Source organism: Oryctolagus cuniculus, chromosome 13 (genome assembly GCF_964237555.1).
Source record: "Oryctolagus cuniculus chromosome 13, mOryCun1.1, whole genome shotgun sequence".
In the NCBI taxonomy this organism is placed as follows: domain Eukaryota; kingdom Metazoa; phylum Chordata; class Mammalia; order Lagomorpha; family Leporidae; genus Oryctolagus; species Oryctolagus cuniculus.
The window spans coordinates 90,148,657-90,172,317 of record NC_091444.1 but is presented as its reverse complement, the minus strand read 5'-3'; the positions used below and the strand labels follow the sequence as shown (position 1 = coordinate 90,172,317).

General features: G+C 51.5%; 1 protein-coding gene and 1 long non-coding RNA gene across 8 annotated transcripts in view; both read left to right on the top strand.

Moving 5' to 3' along the window:
- The first annotated feature begins 3,294 nt into the window (after positions 1–3,294).
- The window catches only part of LOC103345741 (uncharacterized), a 32,426-nt gene continuing 12,059 nt past the window's right edge, over positions 3,295–23,661 (top strand). The window contains exons 1-5 of one of the 7 annotated variants that reach the window (XR_011381643.1): positions 3,396–3,545; positions 3,880–3,919; positions 4,372–4,833; positions 9,748–9,858; positions 9,966–11,175. This is a non-coding gene — a long non-coding RNA (uncharacterized lncRNA). Of the gene's footprint in view, positions 3,546–3,621; positions 3,920–4,371; positions 4,834–9,729; positions 9,859–9,965; positions 11,176–23,661 lie in introns of those variants that run through there. The other 6 variants (XR_011381645.1, XR_011381646.1, XR_011381642.1 and 3 more) reach the window with 6 other exon arrangements.
- LOC100008964 (large ribosomal subunit protein eL18-like) lies at positions 5,689–6,338 on the top strand. Its single transcript, XM_002722895.5, is given in 2 exon segments — positions 5,689–6,077; positions 6,080–6,338. Coding segments are annotated over 2 exon segments (558 nt in total). The 5' UTR covers positions 5,689–5,728; the 3' UTR covers positions 6,289–6,338.

Genomic DNA, 23,661 nt, shown 5'->3' with positions numbered 1-23,661 from the left:
GTGTGAACACAAATGCTCATCATCTGGGAGCGACATCTGCCGCCCTGGGGGAGGGGAGCACAGGCTGGAGGGTCCCCAGGGAGTCAGCAGGTGGAGGGCCTGGGGGCAGCTCCCGCAGGGCCCTGGGTAGGATCCCCCTGACGGCTGAAGGGAGGTGAGCATGGCTGGGAGGCTAGAGGGGCGGGAACCCACCGGGTGTGTGCAGACCTTCCACGGTAGATATTTTTTCTGTATTCTAAGAACTGTGGAAGGCCATTGAACTGTTTCGTGGGAGGAGGGAGAGGGGACTGGCTCCAGTAGGAAGCAGCCAGCCTGGATCTGCACCCTTGGAAGCCCGCTGGGGCCAGCCTTCCGGTGGGCGGTGGGCGCGGACTGGTAGCCCTGGAGAAGGTGGGGGAGGGGGTGCAGGAGGCAGGTCTAGCGCCAGACGTGGGGGCGGGTCCTGGGTCTCAGCCCTTTGGCTTCCTCTCAGCTCCTAGGAGTCTTGGGGCTGCTGCAGGGGTCCCGAGGACTGTACTCTTGTCTAGAGCAGAGACCCCCCCAAAGCCTACAGCAGAAGGCTTTGTGCAGGGTGGGCGTTTCCAGGGGCGAATAATAATAAAGGAGCCGGGAGGAAACGAGCCTTAAAGAGCCCAGCTTTTATCTGAATCCGCCCTGAGGCCTGGGAGAGGAGGGGGAGGGGAAGGACGGAAGGGCGGGGAGGGGGAGGGGCGGAGGCCGGCAGCTGTCTGCGGAGCCTACCGCCTGCCACACGGTGAGTCACCCTGCCAGCCCCCACTGCCTGCCTCTATTTTTATATCAGCGCCTGCTCATATCTGACTTCCAGCTGGCGGAGGGGCTCTGGTGGCAGAGAACAAGGACCCAGGGGATAATTTGGAAGTCTGCACGGGAATTAGAAAGCGACCCCTCTCTTATTAGGAGCACTTCGCCTTTTCTAATGAGTGGGTGTTACCAGCTGCGGTTGTACAGTCGTGAGAGGAGCTGCCAGCCTCCGGCAGCAATAAACGTTCTGCGAACGACAGCAGGGAGTCCACCAGCCCAACAGCCTGGGCTCTGGCACCCAAAGCCGCGGAGGGGGGCTCAGGGAAGCTGTGCTAACAGGCACTTAACTGCAGAATAGGGCTCCTAGAGGAACAGCAGGGACTGGGAGCTGTTCGCGGTGCTCAGCGCAGTAGGTGATCACAGGCGGTGCAGCCGAACTGACAGATCATCCGGGTCTGCTATTTGCAAGCTGCCTAACTAGCGCAGTCGTTCTAGTCTTTGAGCCCTGATTTCTTCCTCACTCCGTAAAGGTGGTAACGCACCCAGCTTTGAGGGGCTGGGGGATTACAACCAAGGGGCCAGCGGCCCTCAGTGTCCCTGTCGGCTGTGCTGCAGGGAATTCTGATGTGTCTTGAGTACAGCTTTGCCTTGTGTGTCAGAGAGAGAGAGAGTGCTGCTCTCACTTGGGTCTTCATGGGTACAGACATCTTTCCAAGGTCGGGTTCAGAGGTCAAGGGCAAGGGATTCTCTGCCATGTCTCTTAGTGAAAATGTGTTGAGCCCATCTCTGCCCCATCAAGAAGACATTGGGGGCATCTCCAAGACAACCTTCATTCCTCCTCCGGGGCTCAGTGAGTGGGCTACTTGGAGCATCCACATCAGAGACTGCTTTTGAGGTCCTGGCTCCTCATGTTAACTCGCTTATCATAGCAAATCATAAGGGAGGTGTGCAGTATGTTAATCCTTCTCAGAAGAGAAGACTGTGACTGCCTCTTGTTGGGAGGAGCTGAGGGTGAGCTGGGAGCCACGTACCACTTCTTCTGCGATCTTTTGGGGAGAGATAGACAGCCAGGGCTGATGTGGCCCCCTGGATCCCCAGGACTGACGCTGGCCAGCCCCATGGTCTGCCTGCACACACCGAGGCCACATCCAGGACCCACCTCCTCCCCAGCACAGCTCCGAGGCTCTGAGAGCCACGCCTGCAGACACAGGCACTGGGCCACTGGCACAGGTCTCTCCTTTCTGGAGACTCCCAAGAGGCAGCTGTCCTCTCCATCCCGTGCTTTGCCTGACCCTAGAAGGAAGTGGAGGGACGCCTGTTCTTGTCTCCCCCCTCTCCTTGGACAAGTAAGCACAGCTTTAAACTCAAACTTTAAACCTGAGACAGCGGCTCTGGAGGGCACCTACCCAGGAAGTCTCAAGCTCTGGGCACAAGATCCCAGCTGGGAAGCCCACAGGGCTACTCGGGCTCAAAGCACAGGCTGGCTTCCTCGAGCCAGCTCCCACCTGCAATCCCCTGCACCCCTTCTCTGAGCCCTGAAGTAGTGGCCCTTGGCCCCTTCTCCCACACGTTGCCTCTGAGTGCCTCGGGTGCAGCTGCAGCAGGCCCCAGGCTCAGGGCACATGGTGCTCCTCAGCCTCTCTGATCAGATATTTCAAATACTTGCCTTTGGTGAATGAGTGCACAAAGATCATGTGCACCTTGTCCGTGACCCTGGGCAGATGATGCTGCGACGGCCCCGGGGGGAGAAGGGAGAAGGGGGACTTGGCCCTGAACTGCTGGAGCATTCCCTTAAGTCTTGTTACTGTCAGGTGCGACCCTCAGGCATCCACACTGCTCCTACCCCCAGGACTGCACCACAATCTCACTGCTTCACTGCCCATGGAGAACCGGGGTTGAGGGTTTCTTTTCTCTCCGGCCAAGGACTTGAGGGGCTGTGAGCTCAGGAGGTAAGCCAGAAGCAGTCCTGTTTAGCAGATACGAAAACTGGGGCTGAGGGCAGTCAAACAGTCACAGGCTGCTGTCCATTGAGAAGTCTGCCACTCTGATCTGTTGCTTTCTTCTGGGGGACTGGAGGGGGGCAAGTCTGGGGGCAGCCCTGGGAACTGGGAGCTCTCGGGCACTTCCCAGCACACGCCCTCAGAGTCAGCTGGGGACAATGCTGGCCACCCTCCTTCAGCAGGTTAAGTTCTGGCTGGGTGTACACAGCCCTCCCCCTGCTCGCTCGCTCTCTCTCTCTCTCTCTCTCTCTCTCTCTCTCTCACACACACACACACAGCCTGCCCAGTCCTCCTAACCAGACCCACAGCACCAGAGCTGGGACTGACTGTGGCTCCTCTGTTGGCTCCAGAGCCTGGGGTGGGAAGAAGGCTGCAAGGAGACAGCCTGGGCTGGGCTCGCTGTGACAGCTGGGCCTCATGCCTGCCATTCCCCCCAGCAGGGTCATCCTCTCAATATAGGGTGCTGCTGGCATGCCCAGGGAGCGAGGCCTCCGGCTGTCCTCCTGCATTAGGGCAAGGCCAGCGGGGACGAGCTGGGGCAGGCGTCAGCTTGCTTCCTCTCCTTGCATGGCCAGGGCCTGCAGCCTGCCTTCTGATTTGTGTGTATTATTAGGTCCCAGGGACTCCTGCTGCCTGGGTGAACCTCAGAGGGTGGGGCCAGAGGCCCACCCCAGACTGTGGCAGGCTCCTTTCCGAACCTGAGATTAACCAGGGTCCTCCAACCCCCTTGGAAAGACACCAGAGCCAGCGCTTCCTCCAGGCAAATGAAGAAGCCACCTTTTGGTACTTTGAGTGCCTATATATATATATTTTTTTTTTTTTTTTCTTCTTATTTGAAAGGCTGAGTTGCAGAGAGAGAGGGAGAGACAGAGATATCTTCCATCCGCTATTTACTCTCCAAGTGGCCACAAGGGCAGGTGGAAGCCAGGATCCCGGATTTCCATCCGGGTCTCCCACAGGGGTGGCGGGGATTTAAGTACTTGGGCCATCTTCCACTGTGCTTGCCCATGCACAATTCCTAGGGGACTGGATGGAAAGTAGAGCCCCTGAGACCCAAGCGGTGCTCTGATATGAGATGGTGTTGTCGCAGGCAGGGTTTCCGTGCCTTTTCTTGCAGGCCTGCCTCGCTCAGCTCCCTGCTCTTGCACCCTATACCGGTGAGTCCTTTCCCTCCTATAAATGAACCCGGTCATGGCTGACAAGGGTTAAATTGCTTTCTCCCCTGTTTACCAGGGTGGTTAATATTGTAGTTCAACAGAGGGGTCAGTTTTGGAAATTGGGAGGGACTGTGGCCAGAGGGGCAAGTGGGGCCTCCACCCAGGGCACGTGGACCACCTTGCCCCTGCAGGCTCACACACAGGGCCCTGTTAGGCTGAGCTGTTGTGATGGAAGGAAAGTACTCCCATCTTTCCTTTCCTTCTGTTTGACAATGGCTGGTGCAGGAGGGAGACGGTGCAGCTTTCCACAGAGTGGCGGGAAAAGACAGGCGTCTGAGGATAGTGGACCCCTTTCAGTCACAGGGAAGCAACCCCAAGACCGCGGGGAGCTGGAGCTGACCCTCTGTGTGGGTGGCACTACCTCGGGCCCGCCCATCTCTGCTTCCTTGCAGGTGCACGGCTGGGACCTTGGCCAGGCCCTGGCAGTGGAGCTGGCTGGATTTTACTGCTCCTCACTCTGATTTGAATACCTGTGTGAAAAGCTGAGCACCACTGGAGAATTCCTAAGAAACTGCGCACGCGGAGCTGGGCGCACACAGCCTTGCGGGATCCAGGGTCCGCGAGGGCATTCGTGCACGGCTGCTGTCTTCAGCCAACTGCCAGTTTTTCTCAAAGCAGGCGCCCCACAACCCAACCTCATTTGCATCCCCTCACCACCTTCAGGCCCCAACTCCTGCCTCAGGAGGGCAGGGGCTCTGTGACCCAGGGGCCTGATCTTCCACAGAGTGAATAGCGGAAACAGGCGTAGCGATCACCTCTGGGGTCTCTCTGCTCTGACCCCTGAAGTCCTGGACGATTGGCTGGCGTCTCTCACCTCACGGAGCCGCTGCACCAACGTGGATTGGGTACAAGAGGTGAGTAAAAGCGGCTTGCCTTCCACAGCCCTGGGGAGGGAAGAGAGAGGCGAGGGAGGCCGGGGACCAGGAACTCTGCCTGGGGTGGGTGATGGGGGCACTGCCTCTGAAAACCAGACATCAGAGACTCCCCGCACAGAACCGGGTTCTGTGATGTTGGACCGCTCATTGCCATCTTCAGGGAAGACTGCCTCACTCACACAGGTCTTGTTTGCTTTCAGCTCCCTTTTCCTTCCAGGGAGTTATTTTTGGTGGCAATCAAGGAAGGGGCTGAGCCCAACCTTGGCAGATATGGGACAGCTGGGGACAGTGCGCCTGAGCGGAGAGGAGGGTAGTGAGCCTTGGAGAATGCTTTGTTGGAGCCAGACAGCCTAGCAGGATTAGATGCCTCATAACGCTAATGCCAAAATGAGGACTTGGAATCTGTACTGCACTTAGCATAAAGGGAGTAAGTGCTATATGAATTTTTTAAGAAATTGAAGGGAAGAACTTTTTTAAGCTTTATTTATTTATTTGAAAGGCAGAGTTACAGAGAAGTAGAAAGAGAGAGAGAGAGAGAGAGAGAGAGAGAGGTTTTCCATCCACTAGTTTATTCCCTAGAGAGCCGCAATGGCTGGAGCTTGGCTGATCTGAAGCTAAAAGCCAGGAGCTTCTTCCAGGTCTCCCATGTGGGTGCAGGGGCCCAAGGACTTGGGCCATCTTCTACTGCCTTCCCGGGCCACAGCAGAGAGCTGGATCAGAAATGCAGCAGCCTAGACTTGAACCGGCACCCATATGGGATGCTGGCGCTGCAGGCGATGGCTTTACCTACTATGCCACAGTGCCAGCCCCAAGGGGGCAAACTTTTAAAAAAATAATTAATTAGAAAAGCAAAGTGGGGGCAGGAGTCGCCATCATGGGAGTCAACATTCGCCACAACAAGGACCGGAAGGTTTGGCGCAAGGAGCCCAAGAGCCAGGACATCTACCTGCGGCTGCTGGTCAAGCTGTACAGGTTCCTGGCCAGACGCACCAACTCCACCTTCAACCAGGTGGTGCTGAAGAGGCTGTTCTTGAGCCGCACCAACTGGCTGCCCCTGTCCCTGTCGCGGATGATCCGGAAGATGAAGCTTCCCGGCCAGGAAAACAAAACCCCCGTGGTCGTGGGGACCATCACTGATGACGTGCGGGTCCAGGAGGTGCCCAAGCTGAAGGTGTGCGCCCTGCACGTGACCAGCCGTGCCTGCAGCCGCATTCTCAAGGCCGGGGCCTCACCTTCGACCAGCTGGCCCTGGACTCCCCCAAGGGCCGAGGCACGGGCCTGCTCTCCGGTCCCCGCAAGGGCCGAGAGGTGTACCGGCATTTCCGCAAGGCCCCCAGAACCCCACACAGCCACACCAAACCCTACGTGCGCTCCAAGGGCAGGAAGTTCGAGCGCGCCAGAGGCAGACGGGCCAGCCGGGGCTACAAGAACTAACCCTGCGGACCGCGCTGTTAATAAAGATATTTTGGATGTGGAAAAGAAAAGGGGAGGGGAGGGTGGGGAGGGGAGGATATTCCATTTGATGATTCACTCCCCAAATGGCTGCAACAGCTAGGGCTAGGTCAGGCTGAAGAAAGGAGCCCAGAACTCCATCCAGATCTCCCACATGGGTGCAAGGGCTCAAGGATTTGGGCCATCACCTGCTGCTTTCCCAGGCCCATTAGCAGAAGTGGAGCAGCCAGCACTCGAACTGGTGCTCTGATGTGGAATGCCAGTGTTGCAGGTGGTAGCCTCATCAGCTGTACCGGACCACCAGCCCCTATTGAATACATTTTTAAACAGTCCATAAATTAACAGTGCACAGGTAAGTATGAACATGGAAACAAGATTCTCCATCCTGGGGTCTGGCGTTGGCTTCAGCCTGGCCCAGCCTCAGCCTATGCAGCCATTTAGGGAGTGAACCAGCAGAGGGAGGGTCTCTCTCTCTGAAACTCTGCTTTTCAAATAAATAAATCTAAACAAACAAACACACACACAGAATCCCATCCTGTGGTGAGGGAGAGGATGCTGCTGGGTTTCCCACGTTTCCAACAGGCACATTCAGCTCCCTCGTTGCAGCGTGGTTCCAGTAGGGGCGGAAGGCAGTGCTGGCCTCTTGGTTGGCCCTTCGTCTCCTGGGATATCTCCTTCTCTGCCCCCTTAATACACCTGAAGCACCTTAGGAACTTTCGATGCCACCACCAGCACCTTCTACCAGCTGAAGATCTTTGCTCCAAAGCCTCTGGGTGCCCCAGCTGGCTTGGGAGAGCCCATGGGGCTTCCTTTTCCTGCATGGGGCCGTGCGTACAGGTGCTGCCTCAGCTCTTGCAGGAAAAGACCACTCCAGCCCTCCCCAATCACAGCACTGTCCTCCCACTTCCACATGGCTCAGGCTTCAGTGTCACAGCTTGAGTTCTGCCTTCACTTTTGGGGCAGATGGCAATGACTGGTTGTTTTAGAGCCCCCTGTGGTGAGGGATGGGGTGGAGACAAGGCCCCATTCCCATCCAACCACCCCTCCTCCTCTGCACCTGAACTTAGGCTTTGCTCACTCAGAAACACCCAAGGCTCACAGCTCCTGGAAGCTTCGAGATGACAGGAAAAGAATTCTGGGCTCGAAAACAGCTTGGAGCTTTTCACCAAGGTGGTACTGAAGGCAAAGAAGCTGACAGCTCCTGCTCCTCCCAAAGCCAATGCCGAAGCCAAAGCAAAGGCTTTGAAAGCCAAGCAGGCATGGTTGAAAGGCATCCACAGCCACGACAAAAAGAAGATCCGGATGTCACCGGGTGTTCTAGTGGCCCAAGACACTGCACGTCCAGCTGCAGTCCAAATAGAAGCAACAAGCTTGACCACTGTGCCATCACCAAGTTCCCCTCACCACCAGTCCTCTCATGAAGAAGACAGAAGACATCAACACAATCGCCTTCATTGTGGATGTCAAGGCCAGAAAACACCAGATCAAACAGGCTGTGAAGAGACCTCTCTGACACTGATGTGGTCAAAGCCAATACCCTGAGCAGACGTGGTGGAGAGAAGACAGCACGTGTTCAAAGGGCTCCTGATTATGATGCTTCAGATGTCACCAACAAAACAGGCATCCTTTAAACTGAGTCCAGCTGGTTAATTCTAAATATATGTCTTTTCACACCTTACCTGTTCCCTTGGGAGCAGTGGTGTGGTGGACATAATAATGGCCCCTGAAAAATGTTCATATCCTGATCTCTAGAACCTGGGAATGTGTAACCTTATATGACAAAAAAAGGAGCACGTTTTCAGATGTGGCTAAGATACAGGTCTCTGTAGATGGGGGAGTATTCTGGGTTATCCAGATGGGTCCAATGTAATCACAAAGGTGCTTATAAGAGAGAGGGAACGGCAGGTGTTTGGGGCAATGGTTAAGATGCTACTTGGTGTGACTGCATAGCATATTGGTGTGCCTTGGTCCACGTGCTAACCCCACTTACAACTCCAGCTTCCTGTTAACACACCACCCTGGCAGGCAGCAGGTGATGGCTCCAGTAGTTGGATCCCTGCCACTCATGTGTGAGACCTGGAGTCCTGGCTTCTGGCTTCACAGAGGCTTAACCCTGGCTATTGCAGCCATTTAGGGGAGTGAACCAGCAGATGGAATATTCTGCCTGACCCCCACCCTCTGAAGTGACAGTGGTCAGGATTGGACCAACTAGAAGCCAAGAGCCTGGAACTCCACCCAGGTCTCCCAGGTAAGTGGCAGAAGCCCAAGGACTTGGACCATCCTCCCCCGCTTTTCCAGGTGCATTAGCAAGGTGCTGGATTTAAACTGGTATTCAGATGAGTTGTGACTTAATCTGTTGTGCCACAATGCTAATTCCAAAATAAAGTTCTTGAAATCACTACGTTTGTGGTCATTTGTTGTAGCAGCCATAGGAAACTACCACAAGGACACTTATGGGCTGATTTCCCTCTTCTGTTATGGGCTGAAATATCTACAGAGGTCACAGAGACCATGATTTAAAGGGGGCATGTTTTACTTTGGGATCTATATTAGAAACAGCTAACTTGGGGCTGGCACTGTGGCATAGCAGGTAAAGTTGCCACCTGCAGTGTTGGTATCCCATATGGGTGCTGGTTTGAGTCCTGGCTGCTCCACTTCTGATCCAGCTCTCTGCTGTGGCCTGGGAAAGAAGTAGAAGATGGCCCAAGTCCTTGGGTCCCTGCACCCACATGGAAGGCCTGGAATACCTGGCTCCTGGTTCGGATCGGTGTAGCTCTGGTCATTGCAGCCATCTGGGGAGTGAGCCAGTGGATGGGAGACTTTCTCTCTCTCTCTCTCTCTCACTAATCTCTCTCTCTCTCTGTAACTGTGCCTTTCAAATAAATAAAATAAATCTTTAAAAAAAAATAAGAAAAGAAACAGCTAGCTCCAGGGTAATTAGCATTGATTGCTGTGCTGGGTTCTAAATGCTTCTACACCAAAAAAGCAAATTAATCTGCATCAGATCTGCATCAGCCTTACTTGGATGCAGGCGAACTGGCTTTCCTTTCTTTGGAATTCTGGCTGACTTCTCTTTGGAAAGCAGTCATTATCTGCCTTTGCTATTTAGAGAGCCTTCTTTCCCTGAATATCAGGATGACAACAGTTTCCTGTAGATAGATCCTCTGAAGCCCGAGGATTTATTTTCACACTTTAGTTTTCCTCTCTACGTAGCAAAATGTCTCCAGGGAAAGGCAGCTTGTCCCGAGCTGGGCGTGTAGGATGGAGGCGTTCATGTGTGTGCACGTGTCTGTGGGCGTGTGGGTTCCCAAGCATTCTAAACATTGCCAGAAATAGACGGGCTAACCCTTTAGGGAGATGGATGAAGTCTTTCGAAAACCCACTTGTTTCTTTGTTCATTATAACTGATTCCGGATTGAACAGGAAATATGTCCCTCGCAGTCAGGTTGGCACGCCAGCAGGAGCCTCCACAGATAGAAGTCTTTGGTGATCCTGCAGAAAACCAGCATCCAGGGATCCACAGTGCTACAATGGGATGGCAGCTTAGAACTGGTAAGACAGCACTTGCCTTTCCATCATCTCAAACTCTGATGTAGAGACTGCTGTTCTCGTTTCACAAATAACAGTCTTTTTTTTTCCTTTTTTCTTTCTTTTTTGAGAGCTTGATGTCTGGCAGAGTTTGTGCTAGGCTCCTTCTCTGGAATGGCAGCTGAATCCTGGTCCTCTTCCTCCCCCACCCTCCAGCAGCTGGGGCAGTTTGCCCAAACTGCTTCACTTCATCTGTGCCTCCATTTCCTTCTCTGTAGCAGAGAATAATAGTGTTGCTCTCCTTCAATTGCTCCAAGCAGGACAGGAGATGGTGTTCATAAGGTCCTTACAATGGTGCCAAGCACACCTGAGGCCCCCACGGCATCCCCTGGACACAGGTATTTGTAGCTGGCTCTTAGGGGTCACTTGTCTTCACACAGATAGTAACTTGAATTGGATTTGCTTGAGTCGTGTGTAATAATTGATTGTTGGGCAACTGATTTTCAGCAAGACCACTCAATGCAAAGAGAACAGTCTTTCAACAGTTTTGGGAAAACTGGATATTCACATGCAAAGAGAAGAGAGTGTCCTACCTTACTCCATATACAAAAATAAACTCAAATTAGCTCATAAGCCTAAATGTAAGAGGTAAAACTATGAAACCTTAAAAAATTTATTTATTTGAAAGAATTACATACACACACACACATACACACACACACACAGAGAGAGAGAGAGAGAGAGAGAGAGATCATCCATCTACTGGTTCACTCCCCAAATGGTCACAACAGGTGAGTGCAGGGGCCTGAGCACTTGGGCCATCTTCCACTGCTTTCCCAGGTGCATTCAACCAGAAGCTAGATCAAGAATGGAGCAGCTGGGACTCAAACAGAGACCCTGTGGGCTTTATCCGCTATGCCACCACACCAGTCCGCTGTTATGTTTTTTTTTTTTTTTTTTTTTTTTTTTTCTAAGAGACCCAGAGTTGGGGCCAGCATTGTGGTGTAGTGGGTTAAGCCATGTTCTGAGGTTCTGGCATCCCATATGGACACCAGTTCAAGTCCCGGCTGCTGCACTTCTAATCCAGCTCCCTGCTTATGTGCCTGGCAAAGCAATGGAAGACGGCCCAAGTCTTTGGGTCCCTGCACCTACATGGGAGACCTGGAGGAAGCCCCTGGCTCCTGGCTTCAGACCAGCCCAGCTCTGGCAGTTGCAACCATTTGGAGAGTGAAACAGGATGGAAGACCTCTCTCTCTCTCTCTCTCTCTCTCTCTCTCCCCATCTCTCCCTCTTCCTCTCTGTAAACTCTGTCTTTCAAATAAATAGATCTTTTAAACAACAGCAAATATTTCTGACCTTACATTACGCAATGTTTTTTTCAGAGACGACACCAAAAGCATGAGTAGCAAAAAAAAAAAAAAGATAAATTTGACCTCATCAAAATTAAAAAGTTTTGGGCTCCAAAAAGGAGACCATGAAGAAAATGAACAGGCAATCCACAAAACTGAAGAAAATATTTACAAATCAGGGCCGGCATTGTGGTGTAATGGGTTCAGGTACCACCTGCAGCACCAGCATCCCATGTGGGTGCTGTTTCCAGTGCCAGCTTCTCCACTGCCCATCCAGCTCCCTGCTAATGTGCCCAGGAAAGCAGCAGAGGATGGCCCCAAGTACCTGGGACCCTGCACCCATGTGGGAGACCTGGAAGAATCTCCTGGCTCCTGGCTCCAGGCTTCAGCCTAGGCTAACCCTGGCCATTGGCAGATGGAAGATTTCTCTGTGTCTCTCCTTCTCTCTTTGTAACTCTACCTTTCAAATAAATAAATCTTTTTTTTTTTTTTTTGACAGGCAGAGTGGACAGTGAGAGAGAGACAGAGAGAAAGGTCTTCCTTTTGCCGTTGGTTCACCCTCCAATGGCCGCCGCGGCCGGCGCGCTGCGGCCGGCGCACCGCGCTGATCCGATGGCAGGAGCCAGGTGCTTCTCCTGGTCTCCCATGGGGTGCAGGGCCCAAGCACTTGGGCCACCCTCCACTGCACTCCCTGGCCACAGCAGAGAGCTGGCCTGGAAGAGGGGCAACCAGGACAGAACCGGCGCCCCGACCGGGACTAGAACCCGGTGTGCCGGCGCCGCAAGGCGGAGGATTAGCCTAGTGAGCCGCGGCGCCGGCCCAAATAAATAAATCTTTACAAAAAAAAAAAAAAAAAAAAAGGAAAGAAAAAACTATTCATGGATTAAAAAAAAGAGACACACCCAGCCCAGACAGATAAATAACTCTTCAATTTCAACAATAAAAACAAATAATTTAATTTTAAAATGGGCAAAAGATTTGAATAGATTTTTCTCCAAAAATAAATAAAAAATAAATGGCCAGTAAGCATATGATGGGTAACATCATTAGTCATTATAGAAATGCTAATCAAGGCAGTGCTGTGGCTAAATAGGCTAATCCTCTGCCTGCGGCCCTGGCACCCCGGGTTCTAGTCCCGGTTGCTCCTCTTCCAGTCCAGCTCTCTGCTGTGGCCTGGGAAGGCAGTGGAGGGTGGCCCAGGTCCTTGGGCCCTGCACCCACATGGGAGACCAGGAGGAAGCACTTGGCTCCTGGCTTCAGATCAGCTCAGCGCACTGGCTGTAGCGGCTACTTGAGGGGTGAATCAATGGAAAAAGGAAGACCTTTCTGTCTCTCTCTCTCTCACTGTCTAACTCTGCCTGTCAAATAAATAAATAAAAAAGAAATGCTAATCAAAACCACAGTGAGTTATCACTTCATACCCGCTAAGATGTAAAAAAAAAAAAAAAAGATTATAACAAGTATTGGTGATGATGCAGAAAAATTACAACTCTCATGCCTTGCTGGTGGGAAGTGGTATGCTAATCCCGCCAAAAGTTAAACAGAATTGCCACATGAGCCAGAAATCCACTTCTAGGAATAGGACTAGAGTGCGTGTATAAGCAAAATAACTGAGGGCCGAGAAGATACTTGTACACCCATCCGTGTTCACGGAAGCATTATTCACAGTAGCCAAAAGGAAGAAAAACCCAAGTACCATCAACAAATGAATGGGCAGGGAAAAAGGAAGAAAAAGAAGCCTGGTCTATCCATACAATGGAATATGATTCAGCCCTCGGAAGGAAGGAGTCCTGCTGGGCATGCATGAACCTTGAAGCCACTGTAACTGAGGGAGAGAAGGCGGGTGCAAACAGCCACAGTGCGTGTATGACATATCCGGAGTAGGAACACCCACAGGAACAGAACAGACAGCTGGCTACCAAGGGCTGAGAGGAAGGGAGTGGGGTGGGGAGAGAGTAACTGCTTAATGGGTGAGTGGTTGCATTTTGGGGGCCATGGAAATGCTTTGGAATCAGGCAGAGATAATGGCTGCACCACCATGTGACTTGCAAATGCCACTGCCTTACGTGTTCACTAGAACATGGTTGATTTTTATCTTCCATCAGTTTCATCTCAGTTACTTCTTAGCTTAAGTATTTTATTTGTTTGCAACTAAGCTTGTTAACACTACATAATGAAAATATATGACGAATCAGGTTGCAGCCTTTGTTTAGACTTAAGCCAACACATTCATTCCTAAGGAATCTTGGAATGTGAATATTCCAGAAATGTCTCTAAACCATCTGATCAGAACAACTGTCTCTGAACACAATCTTACTTTGGAAGATACTGGAATACATTTGAATTAAACTCCACATTTTTCAAAATAAGCCCTAATTAAAAAAAAAAAAACTATTGTAAATTCAATCGAAAACAATTTTACTAGAACTTTCCAGAAACAATAATAGAAACAAGGCATTTTGTAAAATGTGGTCCTGAGCAAGTCACAGTAAATAATTGATGTCTACTGAACCTCCAGCTTCTCAAAACAGAGGCTACACCCCATCCCCCAGCCTTGGAAACAGGGTTAAGAACAGCTTGGAAGCAACATCGGGCAAGGGGTTGCCCAACAAAGCTCAAGCAGTTAAACTTGGAACCTCCTAAGAATCTGGGGGAACCTGATGCAAGGAGCCAACTTCTGCCTCTAAGAACCAATGCTAAGGTGAAATGCCTCCTCCCAACTAAGCAGAGCTCCTGGGGCCTGGGGCTGCCCTGTTGCTCACCCATGTTAGACTCCCGCTCCAGGGAGGTCTTTGATCATGCGAACAAGGGAGGTGCCGACTCCACGTGGGTATTTTAAGGCTTGGTGTCAACACCACTAGGCACAGAGTCCCCCATGTTAAGGGCTGACTCCCATCTGTTCTAATTTATCACAACACATTTGCAGATCCAGCACCACAGATCTGCACTCTGCCATCACAGACACATCTACTGTCCATCCCAAATTATGATTCATACTGTGTGCCTGGAAACAGCCCTGGTGTTTAACATAATACCTACACATAAAGCAATCCACTGTTCTAGCTTACACGGTCACAAGACATTAGTGATCTTCCCTAGGGCAAGCCATTTTTTTTTTAAGATTTATTAATTTATTTGAAAGGCAGAGTCATAGAGAGGCAAAGGCAGAGGGGGAGAGCCAGGGAGAGAGAGAGAGAGAGAGAGAGAAAACGAGAGAGATCCTCCATCAGCTGGTTCACTCCCTAAATGGCTGCAATAGCCAGAGCTGAGCCATTCCGAAGCCAGGAGCCAGGAGCTTCCTCCAGGTATCCCACGCGGGTGCAGGGGCCCAAGGACTTGGGCCATCTTCCACTGCTTTCCCAAGCCACAGCAGAGAGCTGGATTGGAAGTGGAACAGGCAGGACTCAAACCGGCACCCATAGAAGATTCCAGCACTGCAGGCTGTGGCCTTACCCACTATGCCACAGTGCCGGCCCCCAAGCCAATGATTTTAACCATAATTTTCGTGTATCAAATTCACATTTTTAATCCCCAAGATTAAAAGTCTGCACCATACAAATAATAACTTAAAATGCACACACACACACACACACACTTCTTACAGAATTGTGCTTGGGGAAACTAACTCCATTTGTTGAGTGCCACTGAAGCCATATTTTGCTAAATTGCTGTCAAGGTATTTTTGTTTGGAAAAGTCTATCACAGTAGGGCATATATAGCTGTTTATTGGATGCACAGAAAAGAAAGATAAACTTGTGGTAACCAGAACATTTTATGTATTTCAAGTTGAATACAGTGGACCTGCAGACACATTTATGTGTTCTCAGGATGTGACGTCGGTGCAAAAATGTGACATCAAACCAGTTGCAGAAAGTGTACAGCAGCCATCTTTTGAGGCCAAACCTGGTACACACTCATTTACATAGTCTTTTTCTTTTTTTAAAGATTTATTTATTTGGCCAAAGCCGCGGCTCACTAGGCTAACCCTCTGCCTGCGGCGCTGGCACCCGGTTTCTAGTCCCAGTTGGGGTGCCGGTTCTGTCCCAGTTGCTCCTCTTCCAGTCCACCTCTCTGCTGTAGCCCGGGAAGGCAGGAACCCAAGGGCTTGGGCCATCTTCCACTGCTTTCTCAGGCCATAGCAGAGAGCTGGATCGGAAGTCGAGCAGCTGGGATTCGAACTGGGTCTCTATATGGGATGCTGGCGCCGCACCCCTACACTGCAGCGGCGAGCCCAGAGCGGTGGCTTTACCCACTGTGCCACAAAAGCCGGCCCCTTCCCGTCTTTCAAAAGCCTCGCGGGTTATTCCAGCTTGTGGCGGGTCCCGGAGGCCAGGAGGAACCAACCTGGAGAAGCAGGTGCAGTGCGCGCCGGGGAGGGAGGCTGAATCTCCGCAATTCAACGGGCGCTCTGACGAAGGCCAACTTGGAAACGTCTCACCTCTGGGAACCACCATGCTCAGGTTTCAAGTTCTGAAACATTTGCTTGGGCGGGGCCCGGGCGGCTGCAAGGTCTGCGAGCCGGGAGTGGGTGGGGCAGAGGCCGGGAGTGGGCGTGGCGGAGGCCGGGAGTGGGCGGGGTCAGAGGGGGCAAGGCGCCGCCCCCGCCGCCCTGGGGGAAACGCGGGCTGGACAGCGCCCCCTGGCGCTCCGTGGGCCACTGCAGCGCGGACGCCCAGGCACCTGCTGCCCAAGCCCTGCCCGCTCCCCTAGGCGCCTAGGGCGCCTCTTGTGTCCGCGTGTTTAAAATGAAGACGGTGAGTAGCCCCGAGAGGCTGTACTGATGGAGTGAGGACCCCGAAAGCCTTCTGGGTTGCCTTGATGCTGTGTTTCTTTCATGGGTGTGAAAATGCACCCAGCTGTGCACTGAGGCGCTGGCATTTTGCTGCGGTTATGTTACACGTCTGTAAAAAGTGCACACGGAAAACCAGAGCCTGGCGCCTAAGGACAGGTCCCAACACGCAAGTCCTGCCCCCCGGCTCTCCCTCCTCCCAGCCTCTCTCCCCCCTTTCCCTTTCAAACGGTGCTTTGAGGGGCTTGGTTGAGAGAGGAGAGAAGGTGCATCTTTGTCTTCGCAGCTACTCGTCATAGCTAAGTCCTCGGGGACTGCTCAGCTTCCAAATCCCGATGGTCGCCCGTGGGAGGGTTTGACGAAAAGCCAGATGGCGAGAGAATTGGGCATGGCCGTTTACTATTTGAAAGGTTCTTTCTGCCCATGAATATTATTTATTTATTTATTTATTTATTTATTTTTTGACAGGCAGAGTGGACAGTGAGAGAGAGAGACAGAGAGAAAGGTCTTCCTTTGCCGTTGGTTCACCCTCCAATGGCCGCCGCGGCCGGCGCGCTGCGGCCGGCGCACTGCGCTGATCCGATGGCAGGAGCCAGGAGCCAGGTGCTTTTCCTGGTCTCCCATGGGGTGCAGGGCCCAAGCACCTGGGCCATCCTCCACTGCACTCCCTGGCCACAGCAGAGGGCTGGCCTGGAAGAGGGGCAACCGGGACAGAATCCGGCGCCCCGACCGGGACTAGAACCCGGTGTGCCGGCGCCGCTAGGCGGAGGATTAGCCTAGTGAGCCGCGGCGCCGGCTGCCTGCCCATGAATATTAAACGCCACGCTAACCAGGACGAATATTCTCCTAACTGGGTTTCCTGGCAGTTCTAAGAGAATTTCCTCTCGTGTCAGGTGGTGTGTGTGTGTGTGCATGGGCTCTTGCACGTTCTGTCTGGAGGCAGGAGCAGAGAGAGCCCTCTGTCACCTTGGGGAAGGAGAGGAAGATGCTAGGGGCAGCCCGGAGTCCTAGAAGGACATTTTGATTGGACACTTCCTCATGGGGAGGACAGTGCTCCTCCTTCTACTCACTACGCTCTGGCCGCAGGGGTCTTGTCCAGGCTCTCAAACAAGCCAGTTTCTTTCCTGCCACAGGGCCTTTGCACCTGCTCTTCTCACAGCCTTTCCCATGTCTTTGCATGTTGGTTCCTTCTCACCTTTCAGAGGTCAGCCGAAGCCTTGTCTCCCAGGGGCTAAAATTCCTTTGACTCAGGGTAGTAAGACATGCAGGCATAGAAATGACTGTCAGGAGCTTTTTAATACTCACTGATGACTAAAAGCAGGAAAATGGAGCACCACACAGGGCCAAGGGGGAGAAAGGGGAGAAACAGCCTGTATTGTGGTTTCTCTCAGGCTTGGGAAGGGTGAGTCTGAGTTATTTCAGAGCTCTGGGGGAGTAGGGACTGTCCCAGTTGTCTGGTCCTACAGTGACTAGGGCAGGTGGGTGGTGGTCCAGAGAGCGAGGTTCCCCCGGCAGAGGTGGTGTGGAGAAGGCTCTGGCTGGGTGGGTGCTCACAGGCAGGCTGTTTACCGTCTCTGGGAGTTGGCTCACCTGGGAGGGGTGGTCCCTGCAGGCTCGGCAAGGCCCTCCCTGCATGTTAAACCTCAGCGTAGAGAGAACAGGAGACAGGATTCCCACGGAGGCCTTCCTGGAAGCGCTGCGTGACTCTCTGATGTTTCCTGTATTCTCCACTGCTCCTCCAGTTTTGTCTGTCTCCGTCAAGAGGATACAAGCTCTGGGGGAGGGGGCCATGCCTGTCTTCACCCGCGGGTTACCGGTGTCTCAGCTAGTGTCTGCAACTTCGTACATGCCTGGTTCGTAGTGAAGGAATGCGTCAATGAACCCATTTATGTGTTTGCTTTTCGCAAATGCTGCAATTTTAAGGTCATTTTTTAAAAAAGATTTATTTATTTATTTGAAAGGCAGAGTTAGGGAGAGAGAGGGAGAGAGAGATAGAGATAGAGAGAGAGAGAGAGAGAGAGAGAGAGGTCTTCCATTACTGGTTCATTCCCCAGATGGCCGCTACAGCTGGAGCTGGACCTATCCAAAGCCAAGAGCCAGGAGCTTCTTCCGGGTCTCCCATACGGGTGCAGGAGCCCAAGGACTTGGGCTATCTTCTGCTGCTTTCCCAGGCCATAGCAGAGAGCTGGATCAGAAGTGGAACAGCTGGGACTCGAACCAGCACCTATATGGGATGGCAGCACTACAGGTGGCAGCTTTACCCACTACACCACAACATCGGCCCCTTAAGGTCTATTTTTAATCAGATATCCATGCAATGACATTTAAAAAATTTTATTTACTTTTAAAAGATTATTTAAAAGGCAGAATAATGGAGAGGAGGAAGGGAGGGAGAGACAGAGAGAGAGACAGGCAGAGAGAGGGAGAGAGAGAGAGCTTTTATGCACTCATTTACTTCCCAAATGACTACAATAGCTAGGGTTGGGCCAGGAGGAAGTCAGGAACCTGGAACAGCACATGAGTGGTGGTGGCCCAAGCACTTGGACCATCTTCCACTGCTTTTCCAGGCACACCAGCAAGGGGCTAGAGCAGACAGAAGTGGATCAGTCAGGGATTGAACTTGTGCTCTGAGAAGGGTCGCAAGCTATGACTTAACCTGCTGCACCATGGCCGGACCAGCCCCAGGTCTGTTCTTTTCAAGCCCTACGTGTGTGTGTGTGTGTGTGTGATTTTTTTTCTAAGTTGGACACACTGGTCTCGGCAGCTGGCAGCTCTGAGACCGGGCATTATTCTTTGCATTGTTGTCCTGCCTTAAGTGCCATCGGGCACCCACATGTTTTGACCCATGTCCCCTAGCCCCAGCCTGACCTCAGCAGTGTGGTTCTTGGCTGCCTGTGAGCAAAGGATGGGATGAAGTAAACCAGTGCCTCTTTCCCGCAGCCTCTTTTCTTACCACATCATTTTCTACATCTGGTGCCCTTTTTTCTTTCTTTCTTTCTGTTTTCACTTTGAAAGTGGCAACAGAGAGTGGACAGACCGTGCTTGTCCTGAAAGGGTGCGTTGGGTCTTCTCTGGGGCTGACTCCTTCCTAGACCAGTCTCCCCTGTACTAATTCCTGAAGAATTAACTCCCTGGCCAGATTGTTTGCACAATTGGCAAAATGTGTGGCCCCAATGTTCCTACAGATGAATTCCCTTTGTGAGCTTTGGCACCCCCTGGGAGCAGAAGAAAACAAGGAGTTAAAAAAAGGATGGGAGCCGGCGCTGTGGCTCACTTGGTTAATCCTCCGCCTGCAGTGCAGGCATCCCATATAGGTGCCGGGTTCTAGTCCTGGCTGCTCCTCTTCCAGTCCAGCTCTCTGCTGTGGCCCAGGAGGGCAGTGGAGGATGGCCCAAGTGCTTGGGCCCCTGCACCCGAGTGGGAGACCAGGAAGAAGCACCTGGCTCCTGGCTTCAGATTGGCACAGCACTGGCCGTTGTGGCCATTTGGGGAGTGAACCAATGGAAGGAAGACCTTTCTCTCTGTCTCTCTCTCTCTCCATTGTCTATAACTCTACCTGTCAAAAAAAAAAAAAAAAAAAAAAAGGATGGAGACGCCTCCCACAATGCTAATGCTGATTCTGTTTATTTTATATCGTTTTTAGCCTTTAGAGACTTGATGGGTGAAAATCCTGAACTTTATTTGTATTCTCTCTCTCTCTCTCTCTCTCTCTCTTTTTTTTAAGATTTATTTATTTATTTGGAAGTCAGAGTTACACAAAGAGAGGAGAGGCAGAAAAACAGAGAGAGGTCTTCCATCCGATGGTTCGCTCCCCTATTGGCTGCAACACCGCCCTAATGGCTGGAGCTGCACTGATCCAAAGCCAGGAGCCAGGAGCCACGAGCTTCTTCTGGGTCTCCCATGCGGGAGCAGGGGCCCAAGGACTTGAGCTATTTTTTACTGCTTTCCCAGGCCATAGCAGAGAGCTGGATCGGAAGTGGAGCAGCTAGGTCTCGAACTGGCACCCATATGGAATGCTGGTGCTTCAGGCCAGGGTGTTAACCTGCTAAGCCATAGCGCCAGCCCCTATTTGTATTCTCTTTTTACTAAGGGGATGAACTCTGTGGGTGGGTTTGGGGGCAAGGGGAGGCTTGTGGATTAGGTTTATTGGCTAAAGTTTTTTCTTGTGACTTGCCTGTTCAGGTGCTTTGCTCATTTGTGGAATGGCATGTCCATTTTTCTTCTTGGCATGTAATGACTCTACATTCTAATTGCTGGAATTGTACACTGATGTTTAACAATATACACATATTTATTTGTTTGCAAGGTAGAGAAGCAGAGAGAGAGAGAGAGAGAGGTGTATCTTTCACTTCTGGGGTCACTCTCCAAATGCCCATAGCAGTCTGTGCTGGGCCAGCCTGAAGCCAGGAGCCATTCTCATATAGATGGCAGGAACTCAAACTCTTGACGCATCCTCTGCTGCTTCCCATGTGCAGTAGCAGGAAGCTGGATCGGAAGCGGAGTAACTAGGACTCCAACCTACACTCCCTATTTAGGATGCCAGTGCCCGAAGCAGTGATTTAACTCACTGCACCACAGTGCCCACACCTGGACTCCCCATTTCATGGCTCGCCATTAGGAGGCAGCTTCTTTCTGAACAGCAAAGCTGAGGTGGATTTGCAGTGGGGGACACCTTCTCAGTTGGCAATGTTGGCGAGCATCGCTATGGCCAGAGTTCTGAATTTCACACCAAGGAGAAAAACTCTTGTCACCTGGGGTGCTAAACCAGCTGCCCTCAAATATCTTTCACTGATGGAGGCTGAGAGCACTTGTTGGACTTGACCAGCTTTTAGGACACCCCTGCTGGTTGGATGGGAAGGGAGAAATCTCAGGCTGTTTGTAGCCCTAGGTAATAGAATGATGATGAGGGCTTTGTCTCTTAACTTCTTTGGTGTAAATTGTGTGTGTGTGTGTGTGTGTGTGTGTGTCTGGCTGAAGAATGAGAAAAATAGAAACAAAAGGGGAATAAGCAAAAATCACCTAGAGATCCAATTTTGCTGTGTTTTAAACATAGCAACACCCCCCCCCCCACCCAGGGCAAATAGATATCAGTATTTAAATAAGCATTATTCTACTTCTATAACCTTATCAGAGGTAAGTGATGAGATGGTGGATATCTTTCCACGGGATCAGAGACATTGCCTCATTGCATGTGAAGCTGATTTCTTACGACAACTTAGTGAGAGAAGAACTGTTATTATCCCCATGTTATCTATGAGGACGCTGACATAGATTTCGAAACTGGGCATGAATTCAAGTCTGGCTTACCTCAAAGCAGAACATGCAACTATTATTTTTATTTCCAAACAAGAAGGAAGAGTATTCCTGTACTAAGAAATGCATGCGTGTCTTTGGATTGTGAAAATTGCTCGCAACTGCAGAGTTGATCTGGTGTTTGGAGGTATGTAGCAGCATTCCAAGAAGGAGGTATGTTAGGGATTCGGTGGCAAGGAGTCATTGTAAGGTGTGGGAGATGTTGCTGGGTGAAGGCAGGACCCCAACAAGAAAGCCTGCAGGGCCTTGGCACCCCCCCCCATTGCTTCCTGCCTTTCTGGGACACCTGATTCATTATTCCCTATGTGCAGGTGGGTTTTTCTCTTCCTTTGGCCTACATTAGAGAATGGACCCATCTTTGGCTCCAAATTGACACTCATGGGTCTCCCCCTCACCCCGTTTCTCTCTTTTTTTAAAGATTTTATTTGTTTAGTTGAAAGTCAGAGTTAGGGAGATACAGAGGCAGAGAGAGAAAGAGAGGTTTTCATCATCTAGTTCACTCCCCAGTTGGCCACAAGGGCCAGAGCTGTGCCAATGCGAAGTCAGGAGCTTCCTCTGGGTCTCCCATGTGGGAGCAGGAGCCCAAGGACTTGGGCCATCTTCCACTGCTTTCCCAGGCCATAGCAGAGAGCTGGATCGGAAGTGGAGCAGCCTGGACTCAAACTGGCATCCATATGGGATGTTGGCACTGCAGGTGGCGGCTTAACCCGCTACACCACAGTGCTGGCCCCTCGACTTTCTCTTAGTTCTCAATGCTAACTATAGGAATAAGAAAACCTAGCTGTTATCAAGCTGGCACAGTCAGCAGTAGCTGGGGCAGGGGCTCCTCCAGGACTGACTTGGCTGATGAGAGCCCAGTCTCACAGGCTGAAAGAGGCAAAGAGGAAACATCCCAAAGAATAGGGCTACTGGCTTATGTGTGGGCAGGCACCCCAATAGATGACTGTCTACAGCACTGATAGGACAGAGAGACCAGCACCCTGAAAGCTCATAAACTCCCATCCTTGCCACCCCACCTGCTGCTGGAGACCTTTCCACCTGTCGTGAGGACACGTGCAGCCCAGGAAGTCATCAAACCCGGATGGACTTCAGTATGCTCAGGGTGAGGCCTGCACTGTGGCACAGTGGGTTAACCCACCACCTGCAGTGCCAGCATCCCCTATGAGCTCTGGTTTGAGTCCTGACCATTCCACTTCCAATCCTGCTCTCTACTAATGACCTGGGAAAGCAGCAGAGGATGGCCCAAGTGCTTGGGCCCCTGCCATCCACATAGGAGACCTGGAAGAAGCTCTTGGCTCCTGGCTTCAGTCTGGCTCAGCCATGGCTGTTGTAGTCATTTGGGGAGTGAACCAGTGGATGGAAGATCCCCAGCCCCCCCGCCCCACCTCTCCTTCTTTCTTTATGTAACTCAGACTTTTAAATAAATAAATAAATCTTTTTTTTTTTTTTAAAGTGGGGTCTTCTTGGCTGAATAGGTCCTTGTTTCCACCTGGAGAGTTTTCCTCTCTTCTCAGAGTGGTGGGAAAACAGGCTAAGCACATGCCCTTCCAATGGTATGCTGTCACATGTGTGTACATCTGTGATCCTTTTACTCTAAGTCGTCTGTGATAGTTCGGTACCCCACCATTATTCTCAGAACGTGAAGTGCTTGCAAATACAAGCCTTGATTTTTGCAACTATCTTTGATTTTCTAAGAATTTCATTGTTATTTGAGAAAGAGAAAGAGAGGAGAGTCCCCATTTGCTAGTTTACTCCCCAGAGGCCTGGAACAATTGAGACTGGGTTGAGGTCACCCTCCAGGTCTCTCACATGGGTGATAGGAACCCAAATACTTGGGCCATTACTGCTGCCTTCAGAATCAACATCCAGGATGGGTTATGGTCTCATAACTGCCAGGCCATGTGTCTGCCCTGGTGTGTGTGTGTGTGTGTGTGTGTTTTAATTATTATTTATTTTTTAAAGATTTATTTATTTATTTGAAAGGCAGAGTTACAGAGAGGCAGAGAGAGAGAGAGAGAGAGAGAGAGAGAGAGAGAGAGAGATATCTTCCATCTGCTGGTCCAGCTCTCCCCTGTGAGTGCAGGGGCCCCAGGATTTGGGTCAAATTCCACTGCTTTCCCAGGCCATAGCAGAGAGCTGGAATGGAAGAGGAGCATCCGGGACTTGAACCAGCACCCATAGAGGATGCCAGCATTGCAGGCAGCAGCTTTACCCGTTATGCCACAGCGCCGGCCCCTCTGATACAAGTTTTAAGACCCATGTCTGGAAGTGAAAGCTCCGCCTTTTAATGAAGAACCATAGAAAGGGAAGAAAGTACCAGGAATAGCAATCTTTCAAAATACTTTTCTGCTTCGTGAAGATTAACAGATGCAATGA